Here is a 24,466-nt window from a genome sequence, read left to right on the forward strand (position 1 = left end):
ACTAGATATTAAATAACAATATCCATGTTCATAATAATTATAAAATATATATCTTTTGAACACCAATGATACATTTTGCACAGTCACATATATAGCGATTCATGAATGGGTTTACACCGTATATATAAATCTTAATATAAAAACGGACAATATATATAAGAAAAGATATGAGTTAGAACAAACGCCTTTAAGACATTATATTCTATACCTCAGTACAATATTTCCAGGAAAGTGTTTACTTTCGATATCATTCGTGTTTTTGGCTACCTTGGCATTTTTTTCGTCGTGTTTCATAAATATGTTTCAATACAATAATGCATAGATAAAAAAATCTCGATAAAGTGTGATCACTTGGAAGCATCAATCGCAACAGAATCACATGAAAATTGCAGACTCGCCATGACTGAGTCTGTACACGAGAAATAATGAAAAAGTGCAACATCCCTCACGTCTCCCAGCACCGGCTTGAGCGGTACTCAATTTTCAACACCTAAAAGTGTTGGAATCAATGATAAAGATGGGTGCCCGATAAAGTTGCAAAAACGTTTGAACCAACCCTTTTGCACATTGTATAGAAATGTTTATCTAAACATGGTGATTTTTTACATTTGCGATAGAAGATAATTAAATCCAATACAATAACGCATTCATTACGTTATTGGTTTTGATATTTGGTGTGTGAAACATTTTCTTTTCAAGTTTGGCTATGTTCTTCAAAACTTTACTGCAGCATGCAGGGACAAGGAAAACGTTTTACATTAGTGCTTAGAGTAAGGTGTAGTCCACCTTTATCTGGCTTGAATTTTCCAGTAGTGGTTTCGCTGCTCCAATGCGGTGTCCCTCTGCATAAGATGTATTATTCACAATGTTTTGAAAGTCAAGTAAAAACATTAACCTATTTTGAACACTTATATAAAAAAAACAATCAAAATGAACCATTCTGTTAGAAAATCATTAACAATGTAACCTTTTGTATTAGTTTTATTGAACAACAGCAACAAATACGTGTTCATGAGTTAAAGAACATTTTACTTATTTCATCTTTACGGTAAGAATACAATAATTTTCAAATGAAAAAGAAACACAGCAAAATAAAAGCATACATGTATCTACAAAAAGATTAATTAATTGAAAGAGGTACGTGCCAGTATTGATAAAAAAGAGTGTGGGTCCAGAAAACCGGTATATTTGTCATCAGTCAATGGGGCATACTTCTATCTTCCTATAATAATTATCTAGATACAATTCAAAACATTAATGCAACAAAAATAAGGTAAGTGTACCACCCATGCACAAACTAACACTACATCTGCTTATAAGGTCAAAATATTATGCTCATTTAACAATATAGTTCTGACAATGGAGCAAAGAGCTATATTTGTAGACTATTTGAATGTGAAAATCATTGTTGGCTTTAAATGCGTTGAAAGCTGATTGATTTACACTTCAATTTACACATCTTTAAATCTTCTAATATTTATTAAGATGTCCAATACGGATATTTGGTCTCTGTATCTGAAACTGAAATCAAACAAAAAAGAAGAAATGGAACAGTTCGACATTACATATAAAACCGACACAAAAAGCATGATCATTCTATTTTTTTTTTTTTCAAATACATAAGTATACGTTTTATTATCGTATTAATTTAACAAATGTCACGTTTTCTTAGCGATGAAATAAAATTTCAAACAAATATCGACATTTTAGAATATATTTATCAGATATCAGAGAAATCAAGTTTTATTGTTGTGTATACATTTAAGATGGTATTTTAGTTTCTTGTATTTGGCCTTTTTCAATTTTGGTGGTTCCAGTATTCCTACTTGAATACTGTTTAATCACCCTTAGGATATGTTGCCTGCTTTTTAAATTTGTCTTTTGACGTCTTGCCTGTGATATGCAGGCTTCATAACCTCAGATCCCCTTTCAAAATTCCATTTTAATTAGTTCCGCCCATTGTTTTCTCGTTTAGGGCACACGCATTCTTTTACTTGGGGACCATACGCCGCTTTTCATGGAATGACACTTGTGTCACGTTGAAGGTTCCATGATAACCGCCGTATGAACACATCTGCGGATGTTTCTAAATTCAAAACACCATTTCCGTGTTAAAATGTTGAATTCTGCTTAAGCCGGTGCTAGGGGGCGTGGACGGTAACTTTCAATTTCCATTACCGTCCATGAACAGGCTAAATCAAACCGAGCCTGCAACATTTTACAATTTTGTCGTGTTGGGCTGTCTTTAGGGATTCTGTTTTTCACTATTTCTAGAAGTAAAGAATGTTTATATATTTTGCATGTTAAAAATTAGAACTTAAAACGTATTGATTGTACCTAGATTTGAGAATTAACTAAACACAAATAATTTACCTTTGAATCTGTGTCAATGTAATCATACACAGATGGGCCAGTATTGTATTCAGTTTCAGCTGAAGATTTATGACTAGATGGCTGGTAAATATAAGCCTGCAGAATAAAATATAACGATATGAACGAATTTTGTGTCGCCTTTACAAAGTTATGACGACAGACGATCAGACAGACATCTTGACAGACAGACGACAAAAATTGATCCATAGACAGCCGTACGTACAAACGACGAAAAAGTGATCCATAGGGTACCAAAGGGATCACTTTTACGTCGTCTGTCTGTCTGTCTGTTTATAGGTCACAAAACTTGTCCTGATTAGTCCTCAAAAACTATTGGTGCAATTTCATCCACACTTTACAGGAATGTTCAATAGCAAATCGTCGGCATTTCCGGTTCAATGATTTTTCTCAGAGTTATGGCCCTTTAATGATTTTCACATTAACGTTTGTCCTGGTTACTCCTCTGATACCACTTATCCAATTTCAATGAAACAACTTTACAGGATTGATCTTGCTCAAGTACTTGCGCATAATACACGGTTTATTTGGTTGAATGGTTTTTGGCTGAGTTATGGCCCTTGAATAAAAAACGCGTTTGCCATGTTAATAATTTTTGTTGTCTCCTGACACACACTTGCTGCAACATGCAACTGGCTATCATCAGGCGGCGACACATGTGATCACTGATCGCTCTTGTATTATTCAACTAATAAAAACCTTTTCACGAGCTATATTATTTACAGTATTATTGTAAAAGAAAGTTGAGTGCTTCTGATTTGTATTTATTAATCAAATACCCTTTTACTGTGACAGTTTATGACTGTTGTCACATAAAACAATACAAGTAAAATATTTAATAAAGATAAATTACCTCATCCCCCTTATCGTCTTTGTATAGTCTATGTTCTCGACCCTGGAAATATGTCACATCCTGCTCTTGGAGTCGTGTTTTATTATCATTTGCTACTGATTTAACTCTCGCTCGATAAAGATTTGCGTTTAAATCGCTTGACCTTTCCCAACCAAAATCATCCATTTCTGCAGAATTAACATCTGTGTTTGTTAAACTGTGAAACGAAAGAAAGAGAATTAATATTATTTCAACAAAGTGACCTTAAACGAATAATGAAACTAAACTCTGGCCTTTTGACATCCGTTCCTATGAAACTCCGTTTTGAAATCCATGTCATATAGACTTAGTGATAGTAAAACATTTCCTGTCCAAAAGAACCTGAACTGGTCTAGTCCTTGAACTTCCTGTTAGTCAAGACTTTTTTTCATTTAACATTGTTAGAATACCTTATGCTGTTTATGTTACGTTACAAATTGTCATAGTGCTTAAAATACTTTTTATTGTTCCTGTCATGCATAGATGCTTGTTAAAGTAGAAGAAACAAACTTACAATAATGTCTTCATTTTTCTTTTCATATGAATTAGACATGCGACAGCAACAACTGCAATAATGAAAACGGCACCACCACTTCCTGATGCAATAGCTATGATATATACGGAGTCTAATTTCAATTCTTCTGCTTTTCTCTCGCAATATACCCCGTGGTACACGAACCCATTGCTATTTGAACAGCTGTTGATTTAAAGGAAATAAGTAACATGGAAATTTTTTAGAATCAATTAAATTAAATTAAATTTAACATAAACGATCAGTTGTATAAATATTCGTTTTCTCGTTTTTAAGACATCATAATTTCCATGTCAATATAAAATCGCACCCGTATTTCTTTCCAGGATTTTAAGATATTAAACGAATTATATCATTTCTTCATATTCAGTAACACATTTCCTTAATTAGACAATATTCATGAACCGTAAATGGAATATTCATGTTTTGGTTATTTTATTGTGTTAAATAGAATATTTTTAAAATCTAAGCGTTTTGCTTATGTTCTATAGATTTTATTCCTTTATACAAGTGCAACCACTTAAGTATTATTGTTGAACAATTTTATTGCACAACTATAAGCCGAACATGATAACGTTTACATAATTCGATCATACTATTATAAGATAATGGGTTGCGCAAGTTATTTAATTATTAGATATTGCTTTTTTGCATTATAGACAAATAAATGTGTGTATACGTTCATCCGAGTAGCGTAGTGGTTAGATACTTCAGGTTATGAGGCGCTTTGGTTATAGATTTCGTGTTCAAATCTGCAATTGTGCACGTTGTAGGTGGTAAAAGATTTAGATGATCAATTGTATGTTTTTCTATAAGGAATTAACGACACACCTATTTGTCAATGTAAACAATAGCGAATTCGAGCTGTACTTAACATACGATATAGGCAGAATATACTCACCAATGTATATTTCGACAGAGACAGGTACTCAGTAATGAAGGACCAAAATCGACTTTTAAAAGTTGTCTTTCATGATATAAATAATTTTATATGTGAAACTACCTGCATTTTCCTTTGTATGTTTTAATATCTACGTAGCATGTTCCATGGTTTCCACACAAATTACTACCATCTTCCTTCCAACAAATTTCAGTGCAAATGGGTTTTTTATTTTTCATCTCGCATCGGTATCCCGTTGGACAAACTGCTTGAGAAAAGTACTCACAACCAGATTCGACTGGAAGTTATAAATAAAGAAAACCGTAAGGAAAGCAAAAACATCAGAAATACCATAACGTTTACAGGCTTCAATTTTAGGAGGACTATAAAGAGATATTTCATATTGCTGTTGAAACCCTTCTCCATTATTTTAAATTATTATGCATAACGAAGTTTGAAATGGGGTATGCTTATTTAAGACTGTCCGTCAGTCCGGCTGTCTGTTTGTATGACTGCCTGTATGAGAAATTACTCTTTTATTGATCAACTTTCTTTACTAAAACAAACTTTTCAGGTAGTTTTGTTATAGTTCTACTTTCCTACATGATCGATTGAGCAAAAAATACTGGCCGTCGATGCTAATTTCTTAAATGTTTGCTGAGGTTGGCTGTAAATATTATGTAACTTTGCAATAAATGAACTTGAACATAAGAATCCTTTTAACAATACTTTCAAGAAGGTTAAACTCAATTTTATATGACTTTGACCTCTATGATAAAGTTTTTTGCATTTTGCTAAAATTGGGTATAATTGTATTAGTTATGGATTAATTTCACTTATACTAGATCAAAACAACACTAAGCATAAAGCCGTCATTTTAACATTAACCTGAAAACTTGGTAAAATTGGCCATAACTTAGTTATTACTGGATGTTTTGAATAATGAGGCAAAACAACCTTCAAGTAGCCAAAACTGAACTTAACCGCGACCTTTACATGACCTTGACCCTTACAGTTAAGTTATTGATTTTTACTAAAATTGGTCCATATACCAATTCAATTTATACTTGGACAAACCAAAAATTACCAAACATTTACTATTTTGAGCGATATTCATATGACTTTGACCTTAAAATGACCTAAACAGATAAGGTCAATTAATTAAATTTGGTAAAATTGCCGAAATTGTGTTAGACTGATGCGAGTAAAATTTTGATCAACTAACCATCACGTAAGATGAAATCGTCAAATGGAGAAATTGAAGAATGACATAGATATATTTCGTGTAAAACTATTGAATTTTCATAAAATTGATTAAATATTGGTTAAAATGAATGAATTTGTCTCATATTTGTTTATCATTGTTATCAATGAATGTTAATGAATCATATTTGAACAGACAAAACTACTCAAGACCTTGACCTTTAATTGGCATTGACCCTCAAGGACAACTTGAAAGATTTATTTAAATTTTAATTCTTAGAAACCTAAGCAAATATTTAATAAATAACTCAGTGATGTTGTTCAACATCATCATACTGCCTGGAACTGAATATGATTTAAACCTTAAAACGATCTTCAAAATTAAATATTTGATCACACACTTATTGTTTTAATTTCGAAAAAGAATACTTCTAAAATATCTGTATGAGTGAATATGTTTGTTTATTTCTGTAAGTGCCAGCGCGAATGCAAGACAGAATTGATAACAGTTAAATCACTGCTTAGAAAAGAAAAAAATGTAATTGAACATTTTATCTTAATGCCAATAAAGGTATTTTACTACATAAAATTTGGGATTGAGTAGGAAGCTTATAAAGCTTTTTTGAAAATTCGTATATGACTGACTTTTGACAGACTTTCACCATGAAGGCTTTCATTAATCTAATTTGAATTTGGTAATAAGAAAAGTCGAGTTTTGCACTTGTTTGTGAAGGCCTTTGAGTTTGGAATTAAATGCTTTGCTAGTGTGGGATATTAATCACTTTCAAATATAGTTTTAATTGCATTTGAGTTATGTTTGAAATTAAAACATACATGCGTAAAATGTAATGTAATAACTTTTTGCATAGTTTCAAGACTGTTTTCTAAGTATAGATTAAAGTTTTTAGTTTTTAGCCGCGCGACCAATTTATTTTTTTAAATACTCGTACATACTAACAAATTTTAACCAGCTTAGTGTTTTAAATTATTTTTATAAACAGTCGATTTACTAGACTGATTCACAATCTAACCGATTTACCAAAGTAAATGTGTTACGATTCATTTAAAATACTGCAATCCTATTAAACAAAAATAATTTCAAACACGTTACTCACCATTCACAAATTATATTCTATTGGATCTCTTATAAAATAATACGATTATTTTAAAAATAAAAAGTATCAAAGATTAATAAGCATACTAAAATGTTACTTACACTGTTTAACTGTTTGCTGGATATTGTCTTCTAAAAAGGTTTTATTAACACTGAATTCTAATATTTTATCTGGAATCTTATCCAAAACTTTTTTCGTGATATGAGTTTTGGCTTCAGCAACTTTATCATAAGACTCAATAGTAAGTTTGTAATCCGCTATAATCGATCCTTTTCTGAAATATAAATATTTGAAATATAACAATGTTCTTCCTATACGCTCTGTTAAATATGCAAGAACAGAATCGCATATTATATCAGTTATTTATGATTAAAGGTCGATGATAAGAAAACAGTTGGTAGCCTGGATAACTGTTTCAATAGTGAAAGTTTCTTTTAACGTTGATCTTAGCTTTTCAGCGTGCCAATCTCCTTCTATTTGTCCATACATTGTTCACATTAGATGTAATATCTACATATAACAATTCACGAAGCCGTTCCGACAAATGTAACAAAGTTTTAAATTATGTAAGAAATTAAATAAAAATATTTTACCTAAATGCATAAACTTCCACGCCAAGGTATCCTGGAGTACCGTAATATAAATTGTTCAGCTACAACCAAATTAAGATGTATTTTAGATAAAGAAAGAATTAGGAATGTTATATAAACTACTCTGATATAAGTGACAAACACTTGATTTATATTTTATATAGTATATGATAGTCTTTCAAAAACTATAACAGAACACCAAAAAATAAAAGAAAAATGCCAAGTGACAAAATAGCGTTTCTGGGGCCTACATAATTGACCTCCACTGCGTTTTTTCAGCCATGTTATTTTCAGAATAATTTTCTCATCTGTGAACATTGACTCAAAATGGAAAGCGCTAAAACGCTCTTAACTAAAATTGGGACCAAATTCGCACAAAAATACGATTTTTGTTTTAATCCCAAGTATATTTCTCAGTCATATTTTGCATATCTTTTCGTTTTAAGTGCTCTAGATGATATATGTAAGTTTTCTGGCGTTTGGACCTAAGTGGAGTTCACATAACTCATACTTTCACGTCCTAAGAATAGAAAGTTTACATCGTATACAATGTTTATACATTTACAAACAAGTACATGGACTTAGAATAGTTACTTAATATATCATATTATTTCTAAGACATGTAAGAATTTTACATTACCTTGTTTTCAAATGATTCTTTGTAATGTTTAAACTTTTTTGAGTTATGATTATACAAAGTTTTATCAAAAGGTGTGTTTGCGTCTCCAACTTCAATTTCGAATTGAATTTTCACTTCTTTGCCTGTGAAAAAGAAAATAATCAAAGTAAAATTCTAGTTAGTAAACAATTTATCAGCTTGACAAAAATGACAATCAAAACTAAGTGCCAATACAAACTGAGTAAATAATTATCAAACAAAAGTAGTCCGCAAGAAAGCGCGGTTGAATGTTCTCACTGCTTGACTGTAAGAAAAGGGGGATAATTCTGCAGACAGGTAACTCAGAGTTTTCGGACCTGTGCCCATCATTTGAAATCATCACAGAGCAAGGATCAAGTGTATAACGTTTCAAACCATTTCCTTTAGTAGTTTTGTAAATACTTAATTGCACGCAAAGATAAAGAAAGTAGGACGCCGACGCCGGTTTGAGTACAACAGCACTACCTTTTCTTCGAACAGTCGAACTAAAAACAAAATATTCTTAAAATAAGGTTAAATGCTTACCTGTGTTTGGTGTAATAGGAGGATGTTTCTCATCTATTGAAGGTGTTGTCTCATCGGTGACTATTGTGAAAATGAAATAACAAAACGTACAATGTTTAATTGCCATGCATTTACATTGTCAACTCTGTAAACTACACATGCCAGCAATAATTATAGCTCTGCTCATAAATCTAAAATAAGTTTTGGGTATAATGCTAATACACGTAAATTTTATACAACATTTTACTTTTAACCAATATAGTAATTAATGCAAAGGCTCACTACTTAGTACGCTTTTTCAGTAGAATGATTTAGACAAGCGTTTCTTGCAGACAGGATTATTTACCGTTTGCACCGGTTCTAGAATATAAGTATCTGATACCGGCTGTCGGTCGAGTTTCCGCTTAACAGTTACCAGAGAGCTTGATATTCCGGTACGTTACGACAGCCGACAACCGATGTTTGATTATTTTCCTTGCATTTTACATGTTAATCATATTTTGAAAAGAAATTACGAACACTAATATGTAGCAGGTTTTGCTTATAGTAGCGTATGAATTTACAACTTTATTCATAATGACCAAATGACGTCATTCTAAGAATGCATGAAAGGCGCACGGGAGTGACCTCATTTAAAGCACGCGACATGTCTAACCCGACGGGGTGTAAGACAGATTTTTCTAGCACCGGTGTAAACAGTAGATAATCCTGTCTGATACGCAAGAAGATCCGGTGTTAGACTTCCATTTTCTGCATTTAATAATAAAAACTATAAGCTGGAAAAAAAATGAAAACGTATCCACCAGGTTTCGAAACCACATGCTGAATTATTTTTCATATTTATAAGCGGTCTTACCAACTACGTTATAGAGTCAAAGGGAGAAAATATCTAAAAATATAAAGCGCATAACTTTATTTAATAGTAATAATTTATCACTTGCGGTTTACTTAGTTGATTTTTCAATGGACTGTGCTTGTTTCTTAAGAACTAACAAAAGCTCTGTTTAACGTAGTCGAATTATAACCATATTGTACATGAATATACATTGATCACAGATGTTCTTCAACAATATAATCTTTTGCATACCTGTTTAAAAATTTTACATAAAAATATTTTTTAATTAATATCATATAAAAAAGATGTGTTACCGATTTGAAACCGTTGTCACATTTTTGTCTCATTTCAAACCAATAACATATATTAAAGTGTAATAACTATACCCTTATTCTCTTTTCTATACGCATACTGTTAAATCGCTTCCAGATATACAATAAATGGTGTTTTATAGCAAAAAATAAAATAAATAAGACAGGTTTTGTCATAAAAAATTGTCAGGGTTTTTATATTGATATTGGGGAGAATCTTTCACGTTCATAACTGTTTGTCTGTAAAACAAGCAAGTCCTTACTTATTTATTAACGAAATACTTCAAACGTTTCAGAAATAACCAATTAATGTGCAGCCTTTTCACAAATAACGAAAACAAGTCTTACCTTTAGACGTTGTAACATTCTGTGTTTGGGTTGGTTGCACTATTGCACTTGCTGTAGTCAACGCAAGTTCGTTTGTAATTGATGATGCTTTCGTTGGTGCTATATTAGTGTTAATTATTAACTTTGATGTTTGGCTTGATGTTGTTATTTTAGCTGAATGTGTGGGGTTTGATGTCATTGACGGTGTTGACGTGATCAGTATTGTTTTAGACGATGCCGTATGTAATGTTGTTTTAGGGAGTGTTGTTGAGATTGGTGTTGTTTCTAACTGTACTTGATTTGATGTTGTGTTAGATACTGATGTTTTGCTTGATGTTAGTGTGCTAAGTGTTGTTTCAGAAGATGCTAAACTTAATGTTGTTTTACAATGTGCTTTTGTGCATGTTGTTGGTTTCGAAGGTGCTATGTTTGATGTTGTGTCAGAAAATGATGTTGTGCTTGATATATTTTTAGAAGGTGTTATTGTGCTAAGTATTGTTTTTGACGGTGCTATGTTTAACGTTGTTTTTGAAAGTGTTCTTGGGATTGGTGTTGATGTAATCAGTATTTTGTGTGTTGTTTTGTCAGATATTGATGTTTTGCTTGGTGTTGTTGTGGTTAGAGTTATTTCAGGAGATGATATATATAATGTTGTGTTATTCATTGGTATGTTTGAATTTGTTTCAGATATATTTGTTGTGATTAGTTTTTTTTCAGACGAAGTTGTTGGTTTGGACGGTATTGTGGATGCTATTGAGTTTGACGATGGTATGTCTGATATTGTGTTAGATTGTGTTATTTTCATAGACGATGTTGAGTAAGAAAGACCTATTCTTGATGTAAGTTCAGATGGTTTTGTTGTGGTTGAATTTATTTCATTTTCTGATATGTTGAATGAGTTTTCTAAGGGTACTATGCTTGATGCAATAGATGGTATCGGAGTGCTTAACGTTGCTTTAGACGGCACTGAATTTGATACAATTCCAGACGTTGTTTTTATTTTTAATGTTGTTTGAGACGCATTTGCTGTACTTGGCTGTACTATATTTGATATTGTTTCGGTTAGTGTGCCTGTGCTAGTTATTATTTTAGATGGTATTGATATGCTTTGTGTTGTTTGAAACTGTTTACGTGTTTGTGACATTGTCTCCGACGGTGCTATATTTGATGTTGTTTCAAACGGGCTTGTTACATGTGGTGTTGGTTTAAATGGTGTTGAGATGCTTTGCATGTTATCAGCCGATGTTATGCTTGATGTTGCTATAGACGGCGTTTTTGTTGTTTCAGTTGTTACGTTTGATGTAGTTTTAGACGGTGATGCTGTAATTGGTGTTGTTTGAAAGGATGTGAAGCTTAGAGTTGTTTCAGTCGGCTCTAGTGTTGTTGTTTTTGACAGCGATGATGATATTGAAGAACTTGCTGATGTTCCATATCTTGTCACCATCGCTGCAATTATTTGATAATAATATTGAAGCATTTTTCTTGTATTTAATGCATTGTTTCCATGGAAATAGATAAGTACTTTTTTAGTTTAAGTTACAACCAATATCCGTGTTTGGTAAACTCCTATGCCCCGTCCTAATTCTTGTCAGATACCAGTTTAACTAAAACGGCCAGCCTATTCAGAAGGGAATATTCACCATGTATATCCATTAATGCAAATAACGCAAGTATAGTGCAAAAGTAACGCAGAATTGTGCAATTTAGTGACTAAAACGAGCACCGCCATAAGTAAATGAGTAAATATTTTATTGCACACTAAATTGGAAGAAATGTGCATACGGTTGCTGAGACATTATACTTTAAACCTCATCCAATTTTTTCCATGAAAAGGTTTGTTTTTCAAGATCATTCGTGAAAATGACGACCTGACTAGCTTTAAGTTCCGTTGATATCTTTAAATTCAATAACGTACACATTACTTTATGATTTTTATATTCGGTGTACCTGAGACATTTTCCAATCTACTCGTGTCATATTACACTTAAATTAGCAGATAAATCGTAATTGACACCATTTTTACAAGGTTACGCCGAATTCGTTAATTAAGCACTGAAGCAACGGCCTTTATCTCATTAAAGTAGCTAAATTCTATTTTAACAGCTTCCTTATATTGTTATACGACACTTGTAGAGTGACAAATGTCTTAGGCATACAGAATATGAAAAGAGTTTTAAATGTGTTAAATGTACATATGTATTTGACGAAACACAAAAGTCACCTTCAAAACGGTAAACAGGTAGACTTTCTCACGAATGATCTAAAGAAGTAAACATACTCCTGAAAAATATTGTTATGCTGGTTAAAGTAAAATGAGTAACAGCCACTAATTCATTTCTTTAAAATTTGATTTAGAATATAATATTTTGGTTCGTTTTCCTGCTGTGTTATTCGTTTTGGCAATAGCGTTGCACAGATTTGGCGTTACTTTTACTTGCACATTGTTAATTGCACATTCATGCGTTCCTGGATATGCACGGTGATATTGCTCAAGAAAAATATGTTTACACAGTTACATAACTTGACATAGTCAAGACCATTTGTTCTTGTCTGACAAAAAATTAAATTTGCATGTAATTGCTATGTGGTATTATAACATAATCAACTTGCAGAGATAGGGTTTATTTAACATATACACGCAAGAACTTGACCTTGAATCCAGTAACCCAAAACTCGAACATAATTAAAACGTCAATAAACCGTATCTTTTTACCGTATATAAACTTTTAAAAGACAATAATCATAAATTAAAACAAGGCTGTATAGCAAACAAGTGAATATATTTTAAACACCGGTGACCTCCTTGGCTCTATAAAGGTACAGGACCACCAAAGTATGTCTTTGTTAAGAATATCAGGTATCACTGTAAAAATTATGGCTGGATTGGAGATGTGTAAAATTTTACATTTTAAAATAACTTGACAAAAATGGACAATGTGTCGCGGCTAAGGCTCATGTCCGTCTGTCCGTGTGTCCCCACTTACACAACAATCATGTCCAGACTGTAACTTTGTCATGCATTGAGGGATTTTAAAATAATTTGGCACAAATGTCTATCTCATAACAACATTTTGTCGCGTCCAGGAACCATCTCCCTGCTTCAGAGGTCAAGGTCACGCTTATATTTTAAAGGTTCATGCTATCACAATTAGAGATTACAGGTATTATAAAGAACAATATTCAGCAATTTGTTACTTTCATTCTCTTTTCTTTTCATAAGACCTGCATGCTTAAGAAACCTTTTCGGGGGCATTCGTCACTTGGGTGACAGCTCTTGTATATTAATGAAAGAGGAAACTCTTTAGGAAACAAATATGTCACATATTTACTAAGTAATTTGCCAAGATCACTGGCTTTGTATCGTAAAATAGGTCAGTGTATACAAATAAACTTCTTCAGATATGTCCAAATGATGGAATAGCCTTACCTTACCTTTTTTATAAGTGCTAAAACTAGAAATTACTAGGGGAAATAAAAGTCTCATTTAACTTTGTGAATTATTCCTCTGTATTCCTTATGCAAAACAATAATCTCATGTCTAAGATATTATTACCTGTTGGTCAATTTTTGAATATACTTACACATTGAAATACTTATTTAATAAATAATATTATGTTAGTTTGCTACAGCTATCCATTATTAAGCACTGATTTCGCATCAGGTAAAATGTTTTATTTGAGGTAACAAACACAGTCTCTATCAACCGGTTTCACCAGGTCATACAGATAACCGAAACACTTCGACACATAAGGAAGATGATAATGAATAATATGTTTTTAACCTTGTCAATTCTAAACGATACCTTTATTCAAAAAAGCGCATCTGTTAGTTAATTTACAGGACAATAATTGTTTAAAACTAAGTATATTGAATTGAAATATTACCAAATAAAATCCAGATTATTAGTTTCTGCATCTTTTATCTGAAAAGAAAATCAAAAGAAATTATATTAGATAATAACAATAAAAAACAAATTACGTTGTGTAGTGCCTTTGTAATGTAAATATATATTGTCATATTAAATCAATGCAAGTGCGTGAATTGTTTTTATGATTATAGTATTTGTGGTGCGCCTAACTCAAAAAGCATTTGACCTAGAGTCATGAACAATACAGAAATGTTGGTCAGCATGTTAAGTTGTGCGTCTGGGGGTTTGCGTCTGGATTTATTCAGTATTTGTAAAGTTATTGCCCTTGATTTAGTAAAAATGTGCACTTGTTCAACTTGTGTAGCACGTAGCCCAAAAGTATTTGACCTAGAGTCATATAACTTTAGCATTTAAAGGTGTGAAGCCAAAAAAGTGATCTATAGACATGAAACATTAAAGAAATGTTAGTCAGCATGTGTAGTTGTGCACATTGTTGTTTACTTGTGTTTTTGTTCAGTATTTGTATAGTTATTGCCCTTGACTTAGTACAAATTTGAATTTTTTAACTTGTGCCGCGCTTAGCCCAAAAAACTATTTGACAAAGAGTCATATAACTTTAGAAATAATCAGACAAGCCACACAAACACGAACATTTAGTAATTAAATTTAATTGCAAACGTTTCGGCTATATGCCTTCATCAGTGCAAAACATAATAAAATTACCGGAAGCGACGTCATAACGGAACACGCGTTAAACGCGCGAAAAACGTTATGGCGTTTAGCGGCAAAACTATGATAACATGTAGAAACAAATATTTATGCTATAAATAAAGCTGGTACATGAATTAAAATGGATCAACAGTGATACAGATGTCTATTAGACAGTGTTAATAAAAATAAGATAATAGACAAACATATTAATATTCATGTAACCTATTATAAATCAAACAATACTTTATTATTAAGTCCATTTGGAATCATAGTATTTAATTTATGGATCCAGAAAGATTCTTTACATAACCGGTCCATGTTGTTTTCTATAATTTCTATAGGTAAAAATGAAAAATCTGACAATGAGCACTTATTATCGTTTGATCCGAAATGGATCGCAACATGTGAAACTGGATTAACGTCACAATTTCTTATATCAAATCTATGTTTATTCATTCTGTATGATACATTTTGATTAGTCTGACCTACTTATTGCTTTTTACAGCCTTTACATGTAATGAGGTAAATTACATTACGCGTAGTACAGTTAACATCATTGTGTAAATCAAAAGAACTACCTGTTATGCTGCTATTAAATTGGGAACCAACAATTATATTGTTACAATGTGAACATCTACTTCGTAAACATTGGCTAGATAAAAAAGTGCGATCAAGTAAAGCACTTCTCATAAGATAATCTCGAATGTTTTTAGGACGTCTATATGCTAAAATAGGTTTGAACTTGGTATGTATATTTTTAACGCTTACCTTATCAGACAAAAGTAATAGATCCCAATATTTATTTAAGATTTCACCAATATTAGGCAGAGATGTATTAAAACATACAGTAAAAGGTATTATTGAACTAGTATTTTTAACGACAGGACTTAGAGCATCATTTTGGGACATGCCTTCAATTTTAAAAAACGCTTTCTCAATAATAGATTTAGGATAATTTCTATCAGAAAAATATCTATTTAACGTATCTAAAGACTGCTTAAAAGTACCGTCATCGGAATTTTTTTTTTTTTTTTTTTTTTTTTTTTTAATAACTTTAGAAAAAATGTTGATCAGTATGTGAACTCGTGCACCTACTGTTTCGTGTATAGATGTTTTCAATATTTGCAGAGTTATTGCCCTTTACTTAGTTAAAACTTGCAATTTTCAACTTCTGTAGCGCGTAACCCCAAAAGTAATTTGACCTAGAGCCATATAACTTTAGTATTAGTATTTGAAGTTGTGCAACTGCAGTTTCGCGTGTGGATTTATTCGGTATCTATAGAGTTATTGCTCTTGATTAAGATAAAGTTTGCAATTTTCAATTTGTGTCAAGTGAAGCCCAAAAATTGTTTGACTTAGAGTCATGAAACTTTACAGAAATATTGATCAGTATGTCTTGGCTAAACCTGAGTATAAATTTTCAATTTTCCAATTGCATGATGCATTGCTCAAAAATTATTTGATTTGGAGTCATGAATATTTACAGGACTGTTGGTCAGCATGTGTAGTTATGCATATGTGATTGAAATGTATGTCGTTTTTAGCTCGACTATTCGCAGAATAATCGAGCTAATGCAGTCACCCATTTGTCGGCGTCGGCGTCGGCGTCGGCGTCCCTGTGGTTAAGTTTTTGTATGTAAGCTGGTATCTCCATAACTACTGAAGGGAATGGATTGAAACTTCACACACTTGTTCTCTGTGATTATCTAAGATGATTGGCACAAGTCCCATAACTCTGATTTGCTTTTTTTTCATAATTATGCCCCTTTTTCGACTTAGAAATTCTTGGTTAAGTTTTTGTATGTAAGCTGGTATCTCCATAACTACTGAAGGGAATGGATTGAAACTTCACACACTTGTTCTCTGTGATTATCTAAGATGATTGGCACAAGTCCCATAACTCTGATTTGCTTTTTTACATAATTATGCCCCTTTTTCGACTTAGAAATTCTTGGTTAAGTTTTTGCGTGTAAGCTGGTATCTCCATAACTTCTGAAGGGAATGGATTGAAACTTCACACACTTGTTCTCTGTGATTATCTAAGATAATTGCAACAAGTCCCATAACTCTGATTTTGCTTTTTTACATAATTATGCCCCTTTTTCGACTTAGAAATTCTTGGTTAAGTTTTTGCATGTAAGCTGGTATCTCCATAACTACTGAAGGGAATGGATTGAAACTTCACACACTTGTTCTCTGTGATTATCTAAGATGATTGGCACAAGTCCCATAACTCTGATTTGCTGTTTAACATAATTGTGCCCCTTTTTCGACTTAGAAATTCTTGGTTAAGTTTTTGCATGTAAGCTGGTATCTCCATTACTACTGAAGGGAATGGATTGAAACTTCACACACTTGGTCTCTGTGATTATCTAAGATGATTGGTACAAGTCCCATAACTCTGATTTGCTTTTTTGCATAATTATGCCCCTTTTTCGACACATGAATTCTTGGTTAAGTTTTTGCATGTAAGCTTGTCTCTCCATAACTACTGAAGGGAATGTATTGAAACTTGAAGAGTTCACAATACCTTTTCGGACAATTTTATGTATTCATATAGGGAAGCATTATTATACTCAATGAAACACCCTTGTGACAAATTTTCGAATAGTCGAGCGTTACTGTCCTCCGACAGTTCTTGTTATTCCCCCAACCCCTTAGGGTTTGGGGAGTCATGTATTTCCTGTCTCTCTGTCATTTTTTCTCTGTTAGAACCAAGTGTTAGTTGAAATCGCCAGATTTTTATTTACTGTCTTGTTTAAAGCTACTTAAACGCAAGTGGAATTAATTTATTCATGTTCTGACAAGTATGATCTTCTAAAATATAATCTAATATTATTTCGGTATGGCCAAAGTTCCTTTAGTGTTTAATTTGAATGCGCTAATAAAAGCTTTTATATTTTGCACTAGATTTTGACCATTTTTTTTGGTCTTGTTTTTAGCTCGACTATTCGCAGAATAATCGAGCTAATGCAGTCACCCATTTGTCGGCGTCGGCGTCCCTGTGGTTAAGTTTTTGTATGTAAGCTGGTATCTCCATAACTACTGAAGGGAATGGATTGAAACTTCACACACTTGTTCTCTGTGATTATCTAAGATGATTGGCACAAGTCCCATAACTCTGATTTGCTTTTTTTACATAATTATGCCCCTTTTTCGACTTAGAAATTCTTGGTTAAGTTTTTGTATGTAAGCTGGTATCTCCATAACTACTGAAGGTAATGGATTGAAACTTCACCCACTTGTTCTCTGTGATTATCTAAGATGATTGGCACAAGTCCCATAACTCTGATTTGCTTTTTTACATAATTATGCCCCTTTTTCGACTTAGAAATTCATGGTTAAGTTTTTGTATGTAAGCTGGTATCTCCATTACTACAAAAGGGAATGGATTGAAACTCCACACACTTGTTCTCTGTGATTATCTAAGATGATTGGCACAAGTCCCATAACTCTGATTTGCTTTTTTACATAGTTATGCCCCTTTTTTGATTCATAAATTCTTGGTTAAGTTTTTGTGTGTAAGCTTGTATCTCCATAACTACTGAAGGGAATGTATTGAAACTTGAAGGGTTTGTACCTTTTCGGACAATTTTATGTATTCATATAGGTAAGCATTATTATACTCAATGAAACACCCTTGTGACAAATTTTCGAATAGTCGAGCGTTACTGTCCTCCGACAGTTCTTGTTACTTATTGCAGAACATCCCCCGGCCCCCAACACACACGTGCACGCACGCACGCACACACACACACACACACACAAACGCACCCTCGCACGCACGCACCCTACACACACACACACACACACACACACACATACACACGCATATTTTCAAGCATTTTCTTTTATTCTTACTGTCGTTGCAATAAACATATTGTTGTGAAGTAATACAAATCGATATACTAGTGAAATCAAGCTTTTACTTGTATAGACTAGACACAAATACAACATGCATTAAGTTTAGTTATTTTCTCGTATCTTGAAAAGACCGTAAAATGTTAATCTGAATTCAAATTGGGTACAAAATATACAAAATGTGATAAACATATTGGAATGATGACATGTACTGCTATATCAGTTATTGTTCAAATATTCTATAGTATGTCTTGCTTTAAATTCACGTCAAACTTCATTCTTGTTCTTATCAGACTAAGTTTAAGTGTAGTTTTTGTTGTATTTTGACAAACCTTTTAGATATCAAACGTTTTTAATCGTTGTTGATAATGCACCTCTTTCCAAAATAAAATAATTTGTCAAATTCTGAACATAAGCACATTTTTATTTTTGTATTTTGCAAAACAGGACCAAATATCAGATGAATTTTTTTCTGTTGATACAAAAGCTAAAAAGCAGTCAAGAGTAAAGTTTTCACTCACGTGTCAATCGTCTGATCGGACTAGAAATTGCACAAAACGTCGATTTTCAGTTTATATCTGAGAATAATCTTTTATTATGCCACAATGTGATCTTTGTTAAAAAAAAACAAATTTTATTTTTTTTACATTTGAGATGGAGCCCCTTTAATATTACAAAATTAAATGAGCCGCGTCATGACAAAACCAACGTAGTGCGTTTGCGACCAGCATGGATCCAGACCAGCCTGCCTGTGCATCTGCACAGTCTGATCAGGATCCATGCTGTTCGCTTTCAAACCCTATTACAAGTAGAAAAACTGATAGCGAACAGCATAGACCCTGATCAGACTGCGCGGAGGCGCAGGCTGGTTTGGATCCATGCTGGTCGCAAACTCACTATGTTGGTTTTGTCATGACGCGGCTCAAATGAAAAAAGAGGGGAATTAGTTTGTTTTCTTGTTTCTGCTTTTGCGGGGCATGGGATATACAGATCTGCTCGTGTATTCTTTAAAAATTGAGCAACAAATGCATTTCCCTTACTTAGAATATATTTTACTTAAAATGACTACGAATTTAGATTGCAATACTATATCGATAAAAACAATAGTAATCATTATGTATCATTTAGATATTTGCAAAAATATTGCTTGAAAAAAAATGTTTAAAAGTGTTTTTCGTCTGACAATTTGTATGATTAGCAATAATATTTTTTGCTCTTGAAAATACCTATAATCTGCTAATTAAATACTAGTATACATGTAACTTCGGATTTTGTATCTTGCACATGCCAACAGCATACATGTATTAGTCTTTCATGTTTTGATGATATGTTTTATACTAGATACTATCAACATAATTGTTTAATACTTTACATACTTTTTTATGGACCAAACCACTTTAACGGATATGTTATAAAAAGAGACAAGATGATAATGAATATATAACATAGAACATCTTTAATTTGGATCATTTTTGTTAAATCTATAAACTTGAAAACAGAGCAAGATCTGACAATATGAGACAGTTAAACAATTAATATAGATACCAAAGAATATAACAGTCTTCTGTAGCCCCCGCCACAAACGTACGTCATTTTAAGCAAACCTTTGTAAAATCAAATTTTGGTCTGAAATTACTTTCCTTTTTATCATTTTAAAGCCACGAAATCTGTGAAGATTTCACAAAGAATGAAAGAGTACATGTATACATAACTACTTTAAAATTATTTCATATCTTAAGTGTTTGTAGAAGAAGACTATTATCATATAATAATAAAAATTATTCTTACCTTTTGCTACAGAAACAAAATCCCCTTTCTATGAAATCAAAATTGAATGAATTAAATCACCACAGTACACTGATAGTTATTATCATCAAACAGTATTCATAGTGATTGTAAATATCATAAGGATCGGCTTTGTATTGACACAAAGTAATCTGAGCTTATCAGATCCAAGCTTTAGATTATATTTGTAAGTAAAAATAGCTGCCGAATATTTTGTTCCCCCTGTTTACGTGCATTATTCAAGTATATTTTATTATATAAACATTCTGTTCAACACACTTTTTCAACGACTAATAGGTAGTGATAACAACATTATGATAGTTTTACTGTTGTTTTTCTTAATTGTCATAAAAATATTATCAGATATACCTTTTCACACTTTAGGGAGTGTTTAAATTTGTAATATTTCATATTTAAATCATTCATATTTAATTGATAAAACAAGGCCGAAATATAATCTTTATTTTATTATCTTCCTTACACATCTTATAGATAGGACATAAGGTGCCGCCTTACAAACATAATCTCGTATTAGATAGTGTTAAAGGGCGTATACGGGCATACTTTTGAACTTGAGCAACTTTATCTCAATAATTAGAGATATTATTATTTCAAGCTATAAAGTCAGCGGGAGTATAGGAAATCGTTCTTGAGGTATTGACTTATTGTGCATGTACAAAATGTCTCGTTGGTTTAGCTCATATCTTTTATCTTTTAAAAAATATAGAGGGACTACGGTGTCCTATTTCGTCCACAAAATTCCGCTAGTAAACACGCGATCTCGTTAAACCCATAGTAAAAGACAAATATCACTATTCTGTTTTTATGTAATTGCTATAAGTAAAATATCTAGAGTTAAGTTTATTTAAAGAAACTTCAGTGTTATTATATTTTTCTGGTTTTTCTGGTCAATATGTCGACAATATATTACCGCTGACGCTAGCGCTAGGGGACGGGAGGGATGTTCCACTAACCAGATAGAAAAATCCTTCAATGTTACTAAAAATAGCGGTGTTGGAAAATCTTATCTCACATGGGCTTATCTCACACTCAACGTGCAGCACTTCTAAATAATACGAGGATAGGGAAATCCCAACCCTCGGGCAATCGGTTCCATCGGGAACTCGCCAAGGCTCGTTCCCGATGGAACCGATCACCCTCGGGTTGGGATTTCCCTATCCTCTATCAATCCCAATGATAGATTCTATTATTCCATTTTGTCAGTATCCATCGTGTACAGACTCAAACAAACCGGGTCTGCAATTTTCATCTAATTTTGTTGCGATTAATGCTTTCGAAGGATCATCCTTTACCAGATTTCATAGTGTTTCAATTCAGTACACAATAATTGGTATTTTCCAAATAGCCCATTTTGTTGGTACAGTAATTCTTCAAATACCCCTTTACTCTTATTTTGAAGCAGATTCCATATGGAAGATATTAATAGTGTCTATGATTGAAAAGGTAACGTTACCTTTGTTTTATTTTTTTATTTTGCTTGTGCGACTCGAACAGTTGTATTTATTGATCAAAATATCAACCGATTATCTTTGGGAGTTGACTTACTGTAATGGTGATCAGATACACAAAGATCAGAAGTGAGGCCATGTGACTTAAATAAGGATTATCTACAATATATGTTTGTTTAACTGCATGTCTGAGATGAAGAGTTTTCACATGACCTTTTTCCTTGTTATGAGATTTGAAAGTGTTTGCATGACCGTTTTGATTTGTTTAAAAAGTTTTATACTAGTAAGTGAAGAGCCGAACCACTTGCATGTCAGAGCATGTTCATGTTTCTAGTAGCTGAAAAGGCGATAAATGTCCAATTTATTATTCTTCAGAGTACTTTTATTATTATTAAATAATTTTCAAAATGTACTTGTATCAGCAGCCATGACCGTAACAAACTTTGACCATTTTAATTGAAAAAATAAAAAGATTTGTTAAATGTAAACGTCACCAAAATTTTGCGCGAGTCATATAAATACTTTAAATAATATGCAATTTCATATCATTATAGATAGGACGAATTTTTTTGTATAGGATCTAATAATTCATTTTATGAATTTGCTCCTAATTTAAGCGTTTAACATGTAAAAGCGAGGTTTCTCGGAAAATATTTTTCGAATACCTTTTGACGTTATGAAAAGCCTACAGTGCGTCAAAACAAAACAGCGTTGTGGTATTTTTGTAGCAACAGATTGTCGTGCCTGAAAATTCATTTCATCATTTGCTATCAAGGATTAAAACAACGTTTACGAAATAATCTATTGGGCCAGCGAGTAACCAATGCACTGAAACACTGATTTTGATCTAAATTATCATATAAAGAAAGAGAATTGCAGGGTCTCTTAAATTTAGCTATTTAATTACATTAAAGTAGTGTTTTGTTTATGTTTTCTAAGCTACCCGGTATCATTAAGTCCTGTTTTTATTTTTGTAGGATACTCAACACATTTCGTCACAATTGATGTTCTACAAGTGATAGCTTAGGCAATTTTTTATCCTAGAAATTGCAAATTTCCATTTAATACACCGGTTTATAAATGGGTTTTGTTTCAAGAATGCCCGTGGCAAACTTGTAACATCAAGCTTTGTCAGGGTTTTATCTTTTACGTCATGAGCTAAAATGTAGCATACATTGAAACGTCTCTACTGTGGAAGTCAAAATCTCACTTTGAGTTCAGACGAAAACGCTTGTCCGAACATGCATCTTCATGCATAAAATTGTTGACACAAATGTTCAATAATGATTCATATAGTGTCACGAGCAAAAATAAAGGTCCCTGTAACCAAGGTCAAGATTATTCATAATGGCTAGATGAGTTTAATTTTTGTGCTCTTGGTGTTTTACGATAAGTATTGATTAAAAGGTCATTTTCATAAAAAAAAACAATCCTAATAACATAGTTTTTTATTAATGGGTTGTTTCAAGTTTATAAAACTAACCCAGAATTTTAATTAGATAGAAATATTGTAATAAAATGACACAAGTTGTAGCAAGTCGGAAAAAATACAAATGTTTCAATCCGAATGTTTACAAAAAGCAATTATTCTTGTAAAAGACAACTTAATAAGTGTAATTAACTTTGAAATATAACTTTCCTTTAGTTAATGATTCTGAAATCTCCTAATTTGCCGTTTTAATTCTGTTTCTTTGCTCTTTTTCCCAGCCAAATAGCTCAAATATCGACTGTTGCTTTTCCAAATGGGATGATAATGGGCTCTTCTGTAGTTGATATATGTTCATGAGAACAATACAAACACTAACAATATTTCAAGGTATCTTTTAGAAACTAGTATTAAACTGAAATACCAACATTTCAACATTACACTAGTGTTTTAAGTTCATTTCAAGGACTGATCTTTATTTAGATAAGAAATTTTGGTTCCTTGGAAGATAGTTCTTAGTTGGTCAAAGAAAAACATTTTATGAAGAATAACAAGTTATTTTCTCATTAATGTAGTTTGAATTTTATTGATAATATCTTTAAGTGAAAGACAACTGTCAGATTTTTATGCAAACCGGCCGAAAAAAATCTACGATTTATACGATTACTAGGATTGTAACAATTTACAGGGTAGCCTTTAAGTGATTCCGATCCCTAAAGAAGAATAAAATACTTTTTAGTCGTTTCTCATACTAGAACAGTTACATATATGCAAATTACCTTTAAAGTCATCAGTGCTACGAAAAAAAAACGTGATAAAACTTATGAATTTTAGATATGAATTAAACATTAACTGTTGAAATCTTTTAATGATTTAATTTGACATGTAACATATCTTGCATGGATTGTCTCTATTGAGGTCTGTCAGTTTTATTAACTTACATATAATAAGTGCATACAGTATATTCGCTATAAAAAGTACATGAGAGAAGAGACAATATTTAATCCAAAACTACCAAAACAAAGTGGAAAGTGCCAAATTTTTTTGATGAAATGATCTTATCTTTAAATGTTTGCAAACATGATTTGACATTGTGTGCGTTGATGGCATTGGAACAAATAGTTTTTTG

At 32.3% G+C, this 24,466-nt stretch overlaps 2 protein-coding genes across 2 annotated transcripts; both read right to left on the reverse strand.

The window, feature by feature from the left end:
- Positions 1 to 1,444: 1,444 nt before the first annotated feature.
- LOC132760229 (uncharacterized) lies at positions 1,445 to 7,681 on the reverse strand. The gene is made up of 7 exons (XM_060752164.1): positions 7,586 to 7,681; positions 7,094 to 7,266; positions 4,798 to 4,972; positions 3,777 to 3,959; positions 3,245 to 3,440; positions 2,374 to 2,469; positions 1,445 to 1,521 (listed from the first exon to the last, which is right to left on the reverse strand). Exons 3-7 carry the CDS (start codon positions 4,911 to 4,913, stop codon positions 1,471 to 1,473), a joined length of 642 nt encoding a protein of 213 aa, XP_060608147.1. The 5' UTR covers positions 4,914 to 4,972; positions 7,094 to 7,266; positions 7,586 to 7,681; the 3' UTR covers positions 1,445 to 1,470.
- On the reverse strand, positions 7,086 to 20,730 carry LOC132760236 (mucin-2-like). The gene is made up of 7 exons (XM_060752175.1): positions 20,446 to 20,730; positions 14,102 to 14,139; positions 10,239 to 11,663; positions 8,766 to 8,825; positions 8,223 to 8,344; positions 7,586 to 7,644; positions 7,086 to 7,266 (listed from the first exon to the last, which is right to left on the reverse strand). The coding sequence occupies exons 2-7, from the start codon at positions 14,130 to 14,132 to the stop codon at positions 7,086 to 7,088; spliced, it is 1,878 nt and encodes a 625-aa protein (XP_060608158.1). The 5' UTR covers positions 14,133 to 14,139; positions 20,446 to 20,730.
- Between the last annotated feature and the right edge of the window lie 3,736 nt (positions 20,731 to 24,466).

Source organism: Ruditapes philippinarum, unplaced genomic scaffold, assembly GCF_026571515.1.
Source record: "Ruditapes philippinarum isolate M1 unplaced genomic scaffold, ASM2657151v2 ctg2196_1_1_1_1, whole genome shotgun sequence".
NCBI lineage: Eukaryota > Metazoa > Mollusca > Bivalvia > Venerida > Veneridae > Ruditapes > Ruditapes philippinarum.